The sequence below is a fragment of the Thamnophis sirtalis genome, unplaced genomic scaffold, assembly GCF_051295495.1.
Source record: "Thamnophis sirtalis isolate CommonGarterSnake01/CBP01778 unplaced genomic scaffold, rThaSir2_p1.2 scaffold_14, whole genome shotgun sequence".
Classification (NCBI taxonomy): domain Eukaryota; kingdom Metazoa; phylum Chordata; class Lepidosauria; order Squamata; family Natricidae; genus Thamnophis; species Thamnophis sirtalis.
The window spans coordinates 18,402,864-18,417,708 of NW_028261394.1; the positions used below are offsets into that span (position 1 = coordinate 18,402,864).

Sequence of the window (14,845 nt, forward strand, 5' to 3'; positions counted from 1 at the left end):
TGCACTCTTTCTAGAGTCTCCATTTTATTAAAATGAAATTGAGAAAATTTATAAAAGATATAATTTTTTGATTATTATTTTTTAAAATCGATTTTCATCCACCCTGCATGGAACCTGCTAGTTAGAAAAGAAAAACGAAATTCTCATTCTGCCTGTGGTCAAGAGGCAAAGCTCGAGTGTTAGCAAATTGTCTCCATCTGAGTGGATTTTTTTTTTAAAGTCTTGTGGAACACCGTCTGAAAGTGCCTAACCCTAACCCTAGCAGGGCTTGGAGGCAGCATAAGAAACTAGGGCAGTGATGGCAAATCTTCTTGTTGTCCGTGAGCCGAAAGTGTGCATATGCGGGCGAGACAGCTCATGCACCCGCACCCATAATGCAATATGCATGTGACACCCCACCTCCATGCCCCACCCCTTGTGCATGCACACATGACCCCCGCGCTCCCCCTGCATATGTGCATGCAACCCCCCCCTGCGATCCATTTTGGGCCTAATTGGCCTCCCTGCAGTCTCCTGGGACCTAAATGGGCTCCCCCCCCCGCATATGCGTACGTGAACCCCCTGTGCATGCAGGCGCATCTCCTGCATTTGCCACGCCCCTGCGCGTGCACGGCAGAGAGCGTAAAACCAGCTAGCCAGTGGGAGGCGCATGCGCATGTGTGGTGGAGCTGAGCTAAGGTGATGGCTTGCGTGCCCGTAGAGAAGGCTCTGGGTTCACCGTCACGGAACTAGTGTCAACTCCCGTGACCCGTCAAATGCACGCCCGACAAAGGCGCACCAACAAAACCGCGGCGAGAAAACTGCGACGTCAAAAGTGCTTCCACAAAAGAGCGCCGACAAAACCGCGCCCACAAAAGCGAGATTAGGGTTAAGGTAAGAGTTAGGGTTAGGGTTAGGTTTAGGGTTAGGTTTAGGGTTAGGGTTATTACGTTGTTATTACGTTGTTTTGTGTTGTTTGTTGATGGCGCGCTTTCATTGGTGCGCTTCTGTAAGTGCGATTTCGACCTTGCGGTTTTCTCGCCACGCTTTTGACGGCGGGCTTTTGTTGGGTGCACATTTGTCGGTGAACCGTCAACTCCCCGCGTTTTCATGGGAGACAGGGAGGGGGAATACATTCCACGCATACTGTTGGCTGGAGTCGGATCTCAGATTATGACACAGACTGAGGGGAGGGAAGGAATAGGGGAAAGTTCAGAAATAAATCAAAGAAAGCACAGGCTTGACTGCGAACAGAACTTGCCTAATGGAGCTCCTAATAAATCACTGGTTTTGTATTAAAAACTTGACTCGATAATTATGATTCAATTAGGGCATCTTTAGAAAATCTGACAACTAGGGCCTTTAAGGCACAGGCATACCTGCTTCTAGAAAGGAAGGGAAAAAAGAGAGTAATTTAAAAAAAGATTACATACCCGAAAAGTGCATTGAAAAAAACAACTATTTGCGATGCTCTGAGTTATATTCACTTACCAAAGGAATACCTGCAAAATAAACAGGAGGAAAGAAAGAGTTAGAATATTTTGGAAGAGCCAACATTTTGTGCACGTATCTGCGAAAACAACCTCTCAAAGCAGGGCAGCAATGAATGTCTCCAAACTGGAAAAGGTTTCATTTCTTTTTGGCCTACGAGGCAATGGTGCCACCAAAATCTGAGGCAGAGACACACCCAAAAATGGTAGCGTAAGATTTATTATGACTTTTGAAAAAAGATAATCCCAACTGAATCGCAAAACCTTGGTAAATGCTGGCTTTATCTAGCCCCGCCCACTCACCATTGTTCCCACCCATGATAGCTCTTACACTCCGCCCATAAAATGTTAAAATGGGGGGGGTGGGGTGTCCAAAGAAGGAATTCTCATTCTCATATCTCTCGTAATTGTTTTTTTGTTTTTTTCTTTGATAGCCAAGCTAAACTCTGCTCAGTTGTCAATCTTTTTGTTTTGTTTCTAAAATTTTCAAAAGACTTAAAAATAGGACGGGCCAGTGAGAGAATTTCACTGCCATCCAATGGAATTCTACACTCTACTTGAAGAATGGAAACACTGCCCAAATGCCTACAGCAGAATCTCAAAATTGCTCGTGCTGGGATTTTTAAAAAAATGTATTTTTGGGAGGAATTTAGTGGCTAATCATCATCATCATCATCATCATCATCATCATCATCATCATCATCATCATCATCATCACAATTCAGTAGTACAAATGATTCATTGGAATTTGTGCAAAAATTATAATATTAAAACAGCAACGAACTGGTGGGAACATAAGCCTGAAAAAGTCACCGAAAATCAGATGGTCAAGATCTTGTGGGATTTTCGCATACAAACAGACAAAATACTGGTACATAATACACCAGACATCACACTGGTTGAGAAAAACAAGGTTACAATCATAGACATTGCAATGCCAGGTGATAGCAGGGTCGCTGAGAAGGAACATGAAAAAATCGCGAAATACCAGGACTTAAAACTTGAAATTCAACGATTATGGCACAAACCAGCAGTGGTAATTCCAGTGGTAATTGGCACACTGGGTGCTAATCCAAAAGCACTGGAATTATATTTAAAACAGTTAAAAATTGATAAAATCTCCATCAGTCAATTGCAAAAAGCCGCACTGCTTGGATCTGTACGCATATTACAAAAATAGTTACGACGTCCTAGGCCCCTGGGTGAGGCCCGACTAGTAATCAATGCCAAATCCGGCGAAACAACTGGCTGCTGTGATACAATTCTGTTGTTGTGATGATAATAATAATAATAGGTTTACACAGGTTCAGTAGATTCAGTTGCTAACTTTTTGTGCAGTTCTGCGAACCAGCTGAATAGTGTGCCTCCCCTCCCCACACCTGGCGCCATCTCGCCCCTCCTCTCCTAGCCACTCCTCGCTTCACTGCCCGGCCGTTCACCCGGACACCCAACCACTCACTCAGCTGGGCGGCAGGGCTAGTAGCTAGGCCTGACAAGGATCGGCTGGGAGCGGAGGGGTGAGGCATAGCCAGGCATGGCAGGGAGAGGCTGGGTGAGGCGTAGTGAAGTTGAGTTGGCCACACTCACCCAGTCACATGCCCACCCAGACACGCCTACTCGCCGGTCACTAGGGCAGAGAACCGGGGTTACATTATTTGAATCTCACCACTGGTTGGGAGGGGGAGTTAAGAAAAGCCCCCACCCGCATGAAAAAGTAGCCTATTTTGGGGTGAAATTAATGGAGTTCTTAGAATGAAACAGGCCTCAGAGAAAAATGGCCCACAAAGAAATATCCAGACTGATTCACATGATTATAAGGATATGTTTTGAAATCAAAGAGCCAAGGTGGCACAGTGGTTAAATGCAGCACTGCAGGCTACTGCTAGATCAGCAGGTCAGCGGTTCAAATCTCACCGGCTCAGGGTTGACTCAGCCTTCCATCCTTCCGAGGTGGGTAAAATGAGGACCCAGATTGTTGGGGGCAATATGCTGACTCTCTGTAAACCGCTTAGAGAGGCCTGAAAGGCCTATGAAGCGGTATATAAGTCTACTGCTATTTTAACATATTTTTAGCCGTGTTCTCACACCACCAAATTCTTCTTTCCCCAAACTCTCAAAATTCCTTCCAAGAAAGAGCCTTCCCCAGACTCCAGGACTGCTCCATGTTCCTCACCAACCTCCTCACTGTCCAACTCTGCTGCAAGCTCCATAGGCTGCTGGAGGACCACAACAACAGGTTCCTCCATATTCATTCACTGCTTCCATTCCTTGTCTTTTGCTCCTTAAATTTCTGAATTCTTTCTCAAACTCTGATCTACCCCAAACACCACTTGCTCCATCTTCCCTCTCCTCTTGATTCATTCACTCTTTCGTCCATTTGTCTGGTGACTTTTCTGTCCTCTGCATGTGATCAAAGCATCTCAATGTAGCTCCTTTGGAGACGTGCTTTTCTTTCAACCCTTATTCATTCAGCGCCCTTCACTTTTGACTGCTCCTCTTCTGGTTCTTCCACACAGCCTTCTTCAGGAACACATTCCCATGACAGTCAACTCCCTTTTATGGGACACCTGACATTCCCAATTCTCACTTTCCCTATCATAAAATGGGCAAAGGCTTCATCCCCCCCCCCCGCAAACATCTATTTCTTGCAACCAACCAGGTTTCCTATATACCATTTTTTTATTTATTATAAAACGCACCTTTTCCCTCCAAAAGAGGCTGAAAATCTGGGTGCATCTTATACACTGAATACAGCAGTTTTGGCCTCCCGAACTTTCTCTCTCTTAGCAAAAATGGACGTGCAGAGGGTTTGGGAGGCCTGCAAAGTGCTCCTGGGGGCTTAGGAGGGCAAAAATGAGCGAAAAAGGGCAATTTTTTACTCGCTTTTGCCCCCCCCCCCCCGCCCAGCCCCCAGGAGCACTTTGCAGGCCTCTCAAACTCTATGCGTGCCCTGTTTTTCACAGAAAATGAGATATGCAGAGGGTTTGGGAGGCCTGCAGAGTGCAAAAACTTTTTTTTAATTTACCTCCTCAAAATCTTGGTGCGTCTTATACTCTGATGTGTCTTATAGTCTGAAAAATACGGTAATCCTTCAATCCGCATTTGCACATCTTAAAATTTACCTCTCCGGTTTCCCATCATTAGTAAACTGTTCCGACCCCCCTCATCCCACACCAACACACACTCCAAGCCAGAGATAAGTTACGGCATTTAATTAACAGACAGACAGGTCCTTGGCAGCAAACCGGCACAGACAAGCTTGGGCAGCAATAAACACAGATAAGGCTCAGCAGCAATCCAGCCTGCCAAGCTCACAGTAATGTCCTCCGACATTCAATCCTGCGTTGACTTCTGCACAGAGGGCTGTGTGCACAACGAGTCTTTTTATAGTCTGGAGAGGAGCCTAATGACCACCAGCTGAGTGCAATTACCTCCTGTAACTGTGCAATTGTTCCTGACACCTAGTAGCTCTTCGATGGCGTGCATCCAGGAACAACTCACTACTGGCATCCAGCTCATTCTCCCTTGCCCCCTCCCCACTGGTCCAAGGCTCAGGTGCCTCCTGGTGGCCAACCAGCCTCTCTGCACCCTGCTCGGAGTCGGAACCCTGTCCAGGGTCCTCCACATCCTCCAGAGCCGACTCATAGGGCCCCTCGCTGTCGGAATCTGGTGGCAGCTCCAACAGCTCCTGCTGGGCCACAACAGTAAACATCCTACACTAAGTCCCAAAGATTAATGTACTTACTCTAGTTTTTTGCTCTTTGTAGGTAACTTTCAAATTCACTCTCTTTTTCCTGTTGATCACAACCCACTCCATCTCTGAATTTTCCTCCTACATTGGTCAATCTATGTAAAAGTTATTGCAAGTAATTTGGGCTCTTAGATAAAATGGCATTTTATACACAGGTAGTCCTTGACTTACAACAGTTCATTTAGTGATGTTTCAAAGTTACAATGGCAATGAAAAGTGACTTATGACTGTTTTTCACAGTTACAACCGTTGCAGCCTCCCTGTGGTCACATGATCAAAATTCAGATGATTGGCTCATACTTATGACTGTTGCTGCGTCTCAAGGTCACGTGATCCCTTTTTGCGACCTTCTGCCAAGCGAAGTCCATGAGGAAGCCGGACTCACTTAATAACAGAGTTACTAACTCATCAATTGTGGTGTTTCACTTAACAACTGTGGCAAGAAAGGTTGCAAAATGGGGCAAAATTGACTTGACAAATGTCTTGCTTAACAGCAGAAATTTTGGGCTCAATTGTGGTAATTGAGGACTTCCTATATACAATATTCATATGCCCAACCAATCCAGTTCTAACACCAAAGCTTTCTATCTATAAACTATTGAATATTTTTCTCCTATCCATTCCAATGTCTGCAGCTCTTCCTTTTATTTGCCTTTTTTTCTTCTTTCTGCCTCTTCTGTTTCATCATTTGCTACCGTGTTTCCCCAAAAATAAGGCAGGGTCTTATTTTCTTTTGACCTCCGAAATAAGCACTTGGCCTTATTTTTGGGGAGGTCGTATTATTTTTGAGGTGCAGGAGGCGGCGAGTGGGGTCACCTCATGGCTGCTGCCATGTTGCAGTGTTTTCAGGGAGGGCTTATTTTAGCGCATGCGCTCAAAAGCCCAATTGGGCTTATTATCCTTGGGAGGGCTTATTTTGAGAGAAACAGAATAGTAACCTCTTCCATGCTCCCGATTAGTGTATTCCACAACTTTTCTGGCCCTTCAGCGACATTAAATCTTTTCATTCTCTTCCAAACAGCTTGGCAGCTGCTTTCTTTGCCTCCAATTTCTGCTAATTCTGCTGGGAGAGCGTCATCTATTCTTCATTCACGGCTGATGCTTCCTTCAACCTGCAGTCATTCAATCTTTCACTCCGGTTTCCTTCCCATCTTCCCTTTTCCTCCATGTTCCTTTTCTGCCAAGATCTACTCTCGTGGCCAGAAACAAATGGCCAGTCCTTCTTCCAGAGCCTCTCATGGCCCCATCCCTTCGTCAACTCTTTCGGTCTTTCCTCACAGATAATGGAAGCAATACTTGCAGGTTTATATCCATCCCTTTAACATACATGCATGCATACAGAGGGGTGTATCAGTAGTGGGTTCCGGATCCTGTTCCAACCGGTATGGTTGGAAAGGGCCCAGAGTCATGCACATGGTTGTGTGCAGTGCACATCGACACCTCCGCAACGCTCCAGTTGCTCGCCAGAGTGTCATGCAGGTGCTGTATGTGCCTTGCGTGTGCACGGGGGTGCCGAAGACTTTAAAGACAGGTAAGGAGCACTGTACCAGAGTGTACCGCCTGCAACCCACCACTGGGGCGTATGTGTATCCACACATACACTATATTGCCAAAAGTATTCGCTCACCTGCCTTTACTTGCATATGAACTTATATTGGCTCCCAATAGATGTTCAGATGTAATTCAAGTTTCCTGGTTTATTGCCTTTAAAGCTTTAGATACCATAGAACCGAGCTACTTGCAGGATTACCTGCTCCCCTCAACCTCTGCCTGCCCCATGCCTTCCCATATGACATGCCACTTGCTCCAGATCTCTGCTGACTGATGTCTAATGGATGTTGTTACAAATTCTCTACCCAATACTCATATTAATACAGAACAGATAAATGAAAATCAGTCTGATAAAATCCAGACTAACTACAATTAGCACAAAGAATAAGGAAAAAAGTCATTAATTTGGAGAAGTCATGTTATAACTGATATGCATCAGTAGGATAATAAAAATGAATGAAGCATGGAGTAGACTAAGGAAATATCTAGCCACATTATGGGCACTAATGCAGTGTCAGTGACTCAGCAGTGAATCCAAAGGGGAAACAAATACTAACAGCAATTCAGTCGGGAAGACACAATCACAGGTTAAATACTGTAAGTTCATATGCGAGTAAAGGCAGGTGAGCGAATACTTTTGGCAATATAGTGTATATCCACATGTACACATACATATTGTTGGGTGCATACTGTGTCTGTGTGTGTGTGTACGTGCGCGCACTGTATAGAGAGAAAGAGGAAGGGAAAACATGAGGGAGAGAAACAGAGAGAGAGAGAAACGGAGAGAAAGGGCAAGACACAGGGAGAGAGAAAGAAGGAGAGAGAAGGAGAGGGAGAAAGAGAGACAGAAAGGGGGAGACAGAGAGAAAGGGGGGAGAGAGAAAGGGAGGGACAGAGGGGGAGAGAGAAAAGAAGAGGAAGAGGGATGTTTCAATCTTGTAATCAAACCAAAGCAGACCATTTTCAAAGATGCTTACTAAACTGTCTCCTCTCATTCGTGTGTGTGTGTGAGAGAGAGAGAGAGAGAGAGAGGGAGAGAGGGAGAGAGGGAGAGGGAGAGAGGGAGGGAGAGAGAGAACTATCAAAGACGATTGCAGTGCAAGCTCTTTTGCATCTTTGTCATGCCACCGTACACCCAAAAGGGCTTGCAGCATCTTGTGCTGCTGCAACGCCGCTTTCCTCTTGTTGGCACTCTGTCCGCCGGGAAAGAACCTTGACGAGGAAGGGAAACTGGAGCCTGCAGAGTGGATCACAGAGCCTCCCTGCAAGGAGACCACAGCAAACCACTTTCACACTGCGGCCAAAACCACCCAATCCCCAGGTCCTCTCTTCCATCGCTTTTCCCAAGATTCTCGTTCACAGCCCACTGCTGCTGCTTTAAGCTGAGAGTTCACTTCCACTGACCACAGCACCAGCTGCTCATTCTCTGTCCCCAAATGTCCAGTCTTTCCCTCTTGCCCCAAATTAAAGAGCATTATTTGCAAAGACAAGACAGGAACCTTGGACACCAGGGAGAGTTTCCTGGCCTCTGTGCAGAGAGAGACCAAAATCAAATCAGATTCCATGAGAAGCTGTCCGTTCTCTGTCCTTCGGCTCGTCACAAGAGACCATCCAGACAGAAACCCAATATTTTTTACTGTTGCCTTTTTGTTACATTTGTTATATTTGTGCTGATAAATAAATAAAGGGAGACTAGTATAGATCTATTTCAAGCTATTTAGCTCTCATCAGCTAGCCATACCCTTGCTGGGAATCGAACGGAAGTAGTGATCTTCCTCCCATATTTGGGCATACCAGGGGTTGTGACTTTAAATATATACCTTTCACCCTGGCTTCGCTGATAAGGAGTCGAGCTCTGTAGCTCAGTGGTTAACACATCTGCCTAAGAGGCAATACAGCACAGGTTCGATTCCCAGCAAGGGTATGGCTAGCTGATGAGAGCTAAATAGCTTGAAATAGATCTATACTAGTCTCCCTTTATTTATTTATCAGCACAAATATAACATACATACATACATACATACATACATACATACATACATACATACATACATATATATATATAAAGTTATAACTCCCTGCTAACCTGAAAGGTGCCTGGAAGAATGAGAAGCATCTCTAACAGCTGTTTCCAGCTGCTGCTAAGCAAGCAAGAAGAGTCCCAGAGTGGCCATAGTGGTGTAGAGGGAAGAGAGGACATACTTTCTCTTTGTAGGGGCTCCTACAAAGACAAGGGAGTCAGACTGTTTTCCAAAACACCAGAAGGCAAGGCAAAAAACAATGGATGGAAACTAATCAAAGAGAGAAGCAACCTGGAACTAAGGAGAAATGTTCCAATGGTTAGGGCAATCAACCAGTGGAACAGCGTGGCCTCCAGAAGTTGTGGATGCTCCATCACTTGAGGCTTTTAAAAAGAAATGGGACAATCGCTTGTCTGAAATTGTATAGGGCAGCGATGGCGAACATTTTTTGGCTCGTGTGCCATAAGGGGGGAGCGCAAGGGAGTTGTGCGTGGGTGCACCCATAATGCAATGCGCGACACACACCCCATGACGCATGAGTGCATGAGAGCCCCCCCCCCATTTTTTGCATACTTGTTTCGCCCTCCCCAGGCTCCAGAGGCTTTATAGGAGCCTGGGAGGGCAAAAAAAAAACATGCAAAAAATCTGAAGGTCCTTGAAGCTTCCGGAGGGCTTAAACCCACCCTACAAGCAAACCGGAAGTGACTTCTGGTTTGCTTGTAGGGTTGGATTTTTGCCCTTCGGAGGCTTCAGAGAAGCCTCCTGAAGGTCCCTGAAGCCTCCGGGGGGCTGCGGGGGGGGGGGGGGTTCACCCTCCCCAGGCTCCTATAAAGCCTCTGGAGCCTGGGGAGGGTGAAAAAACATGCAAAAAATCTGAAGGTCCCTGAAGCCTCCGAGGGCTTAAACCGACCCTATGAGCAAACCGGAAGTCCATTCCCAAACTTCCGGTTTGCCCATATAGCCGGGTTTTTTGCCTTCTGGAGGCTTCAGGAAAGCTCCTGAAGCCTGCGTAGGGCCTCCAGGGGGGCGGGGAGGCTCTTTTCACCCTCCTCAGGCTCCTATAAAGCCTCTGGAGGCTGGGGAGGGCAAAAATGGCTTTAAAAAATCTGTGCGCTGGCCAGGCGACAGGGCAACGCCTTGCGTGCCCTAACAAATGGCTCCATGTGCCACCTGTGGCACGTGTGCCATAGGTTTGCCATCCCGGGTATAGGGTCTCCTGCTTGAGCAAGGGGTTGGACTAGAAGACCTTCAAGGTGTCAGGCCTGCAGTTATACTCCTTTTTAGGATCTTTGGCCTGCCACACTCTCTATTATTTCATTATGCTGTTTCATTAGTGTAGTAATTGGGAGGGGGAATAGAAAGGAGTAGAATTGTGGAATGTGTTGTTGTCCCAAGGTCATCTTTTGTCTCCGCATCTCTGCACCTGACTGGAACTAGATGGGTGGAAATGCCAGCGTGGGCGAAGAAGATTGGACCATGTGATGGATTTATGGGTGTGGGGATCATGAACTTTCAACTGGGTGGAATCCCAGAAAGCTTTTAGATTTGGGATTCCACAGTTTGTGCCAACATGTCTGTCTTATTAAATTGGAACTTTAAGGATAGCTCTGCCTTGGACCCTGATTTAATTCTGCATGATATTTGGAACGCTGACACAAGGTCCCTTCCAACTCTATTATTCTATCTTCTATTTACCAGAGGAGTAAATGGTTCTGCGTCCCCTTTACTGTGGCTTCATGAGCAGTCCTGCAGTCACAAAGATTCACATTTGAGGGCTATTTCTTAGAGGGATAAAATCTCTCTCTTTTTCTACATGATGTTTGTTACACCAACGTCACCACACATTTTCATCCAGGAAGCATCCAGCCAAATTCCCTTTCAGATCATTGGCAGGTCCCTTTTTCAAGGCAAGTCGGAAGTGGATTCCTGACTTTCCAGTGGGCAGGTCTCAAAAGCTGTGCTTCCTCTGCCTGAAGCATGGATGGCACTCCGGGAATAAAGCCACGGGGTTCCCAGGCTCCTCTCTCCAATGCTTTCCAGATAGAATGACCAGCCAAGACGAAGCATCTTCCGGAGCACGCTGGCTGGAGATGAACTGCAAGCCAACCCATTCCGAAGGGGTTGGATTGAGGAAAGCCCCCTTGGATGGTTTGCCATGGCACAAGGGCAGCCCACAAACCAGAGGAAGGGTCCCCTGTACCACTTGCATCCACCCCATAGCTTTGGGTGACCCATTCTGGAAACGATGCTTCCTCTCTTACCCTGCATCCTCCTGATGGACAACATAGGATGAGGACATATTAATGCCCACAGGGGAAGGCAGCTTGAAACTACATTGAAATGTCTTTGAATATTAGTATTATTGAGAAGACTAGTATTAATAATATTGAAATGATATGTTCCATGTCAATAAACTACTTTTTCCTTGTTCTCTGTGGGATCAACTCTTTCCATCTGGTCCTAGATCTGTTCTCTTGCTCTTCAATCTTAATTGTCCAGAAGATTTGGACACTCAAGTCTCTGCAGCCATTTTTTAAATGAATTAGTTGAATATTAACCAGTACATCTAGAAAACATCCACAGCCTAACAAGAGTAACTGGATGTAGACTTAAAAGGCCTGGACCATCTGCCACTTACAGATTAACAGAGTTGGAAGGGACCTTGGAGGTCATCTACTCCAACCCCCTACCCAAGCAGGAGATCCTACACCATTTCTGACAGATGGCAGTCCAGTCTCTTCTTGAAAGCTTCCAGGGATGAAGCTTCCATACCTTCCAAAGGCAACTTCTGTTCCAGGGGTTGATTGTTCTCACTATCAGAAAGTTCCTCCTTATTTCAAGATTGAATCTCTCCTTGTTCAGTTTCCATCCATTATTCCTTGTCTGGCCTTCAGGTGCTTTGGAGAATAGCTTGACCCCGCCCCTTTCCTCTCTGTGGCAGCCCCTCAAATATTGGAAGACTGCTATCCTGTCTCCCCTGGTCCTTCACTAGACCAGCCATGCCCAGTTCCTACAACTTTCATCATTATGTTCTATCCTCCAGTCCCCTCATCATCCTGGTTACTCTTCTCTGCACTCTTTCTTAGAGTCTCAAAATCTTTATTTGAAGAGCAGGCAATTCCAATCAGGGTGGACAAAAATCGTGTTTTGTTTTTTTTACAAAATTATTTTAATACAATGCTTTTGGAGTAAAAATCTATCTAAAAATAGTTTTCTATTTAAGATACATTCATAATTTAATTTATTCAGCTTGGTTGTGCAGGATGAGGCTGTATATTCTGAAATGTTGGGACTGTCGGTGAGTCAACAGCGGGTCGGAGAAGGAGCCGCTGTGGGCGAGAGACGACAGCTGCTCTTCAACAATTACGATTTAAATCAAGTTGGTTTAAATCAAGCCTTTTTACTAGTGATTTAAATCAAGTCGATTTAATCGGATTTAAATCAAATCCACCCTGGTTCCAATTAGGGTTAGGGTTAATTAAAAGGAAAAAAAAAACTATTTTGCTTCTGAAACTGCATTCCAGGGAAAAGAGAAAGAAAGCCAAGGTGGCGCAGTGGTCAGAGTGCAGTACTGCAGCCCACTTCAGCTGACTGCTATCTGCAGTTCGGCGGTTCAAATCTCACCGGCTCAAGGTTGACTCAGCCTTCCATCCTTCCGAGGTGAGTGAAATGAGGACCCAGGCTGTGGGGGCAATATGCTGACTCTGTAAATCGCTTAGAGAGGGCTGAAAGCCCTATGAAGCGGTATATAAGTCTAACTGCTATTGCTATTGCTATCTTGTTAAAATTCCTTCTGGTGACTCACATTCAATGTGGGAACCATTTTCTTTTCTTTTTTTAAAAAAGAATTTTTATTTTTTAAAGATAAACTTACACATACAAAGCATAAAACATAAAAACATCTTCCAGTTACATCCAGTGTGTCGGTTGATTACAAAACTTTTGTGCATCCTCTCCATAGTCCTCACTTACAATGTATATAAAATCTCATATTATCAATATAATATATATGTATACATTATTATCATTATTAATCTTTTGTTTGACTATAACTATTATTCCTTCATTTTATACAAGATATTCTAAATTTTGGATTAATTTAGATTATAACATTACCTCCTCCTAAATCCATCCAATAATAGTACATCTTTATGTTATATTCTGTGTCATTCCATTGTCCTTGTATTGTAAAATTCTCAGCCATATTTCATTTCCATATTTTTTTGTCTAACCATTGGTAAAATAAATCCCATATCTTATAAAATTCTTTATCTTCTTGTTCTCTGATTTCAAATGTCAATTTACTCATTTTAGCACATTCCATTATTTTATGAATAACTTCCTCCTGCGTTGGTATTTTCTCATTTTTCCAGTTTTTAGCAAATACAATTTTAGCCGCTGTTAACACATTTACAATCAAATATTTCAATCCTCTACTATATGTTTCCGGTAAAATCCCCAATAAAAATATCTCTGGTTTAAAATCAATATGTTTTTCTATCATTTTTTCCAACCATGTGCGGGAACCCTTTTCTAAGGATGATGCGAAGGTGCTATTTTTTTCATTGAAAAATCCTCTCGCCAGCTGCCTGCAGCCTATCACTGTTCCCTCTAAGGTGCGTGGCTGCGCACATGGCAAGAAAACACCGCGCAGGACTTTTCAACTCCCGCGCAGTGATTTCCACAGGCTCCAGAAGCTGGGGAGGAGGTCCTTTGCAGGCGCTGGCCAACTGGCCCTGGACTTGTTTTGATGAGCACGGGGCGACTGACTGTAATTGTGATGCCCCAAAGCCCCCGCCACCACCGGACTAACTGCTGCTGCCTTCTCCTCCTCTAACAGCACCGCTGGATTTGCTGCCTGGCGCTGCGGCTTTGAGGAGCCTTGAGGCTACGGGAGCCAGTAGGAAGGCAGCGGAGGGGCGGGAGCAGGAAAAAAAGCCCCGATGGCTCCTCAAAAGCACGGCGGTGGAGGAGGGGGCAGGGGTAACGTGGAGCTCAGGTGCTCCGGGCAGAGGGGGAGCCGCGGGAGCTTTTGCAGCTTCACCTCAGCCGCAGCGCTCGGCAGCAAATGTGGTGATGCTGTTGGAGGAGGAGGAGATGGCAGCAGTTATTCTAGTTATTGCGATGAGCAATACTCAGTGCTTCCATTATTGAAATCTTCATGCCTGAAAGATGACCTTTCCATTTTAAAAGTAAATTATTTATGGAAAAAAGCCCAGTATCCATTTCAGGTTATGTAAGTAAAGTTAGATAGCTATAGAAAGTACACACTAATATCTGTTTATATTTTGGGCTGTCTAAGGTCTTATTGCAGAATATTCCTAAAAAAAATGACAAGAGCTTCCCTTATGTCTCGTATCATTATTATTATAATTTCCAAAATGCCAGAAGAGTAGTTGAGTGCAAGGAATTGCAGAGAAAGTCATCCAGCCTTGATTGAAAGGAAAAACTGAACATAACTCTATACAATGAAATGCCAGTAGTGTTTAAGCTTGTTCATGTTCCAGCAGAGTGGCTTGCTAAAGTGACTGTTTCATGTAAATTGAACTGAAGTTGTCCATTTAAAGTTGCATGTGGCAATCTAAGCATAGTGTCTTACATTCTCTTACAGCCCATATCAAATATTTATCCCCATCCAAGATGGATGATGGTCCTCTAGGAATAATGTATAAAATCTGGAGGAGTTGAGAGTATTATCTTAAGATGCCATCCTTTGTTTGATCTATATTGGGATTTTTAGGGTTGACAGGTTTCTACTTGATGATTAGACCCATCATTCCAACTTTGTAAGAGATGCTGGTGTTTATTATGAATGGCTTTAGGAGGTTGTTCTTGTTTTGTGGAATTTGTACCCTAACCTGCAGATCTTTAGCAATTCAAACTATTTTCTAAAAGCAGCCTTACTTGATCATATTTGTACATTGTTGTTGGCTGGTTTCAAAGAAAATACAGGAAATCATCAATTAGATGTTATTTGGTTGAATACAAGGATTCCTGATTAATACTCCAACTTCAGACAGGACTGTTTTAACTGTAACATAAGGCAATGGATT

The 14,845-nt window shown here is 44.6% G+C and overlaps 1 protein-coding gene across 1 annotated transcript in view; it reads right to left on the reverse strand.

The window, feature by feature from the left end:
• Positions 1-658: 658 nt before the first annotated feature.
• Positions 659-14,845, reverse strand: part of LOC106547234 (lipase maturation factor 1) — a 43,647-nt gene continuing 29,460 nt past the window's right edge. The window contains exon 3 of the mRNA XM_014064326.2: positions 659-1,481. Coding sequence (XP_013919801.2) covers positions 1,463-1,481 — 19 coding nt within the window. The 3' untranslated portion in view covers positions 659-1,462. The remainder of the gene's footprint in view (positions 1,482-14,845) is intronic.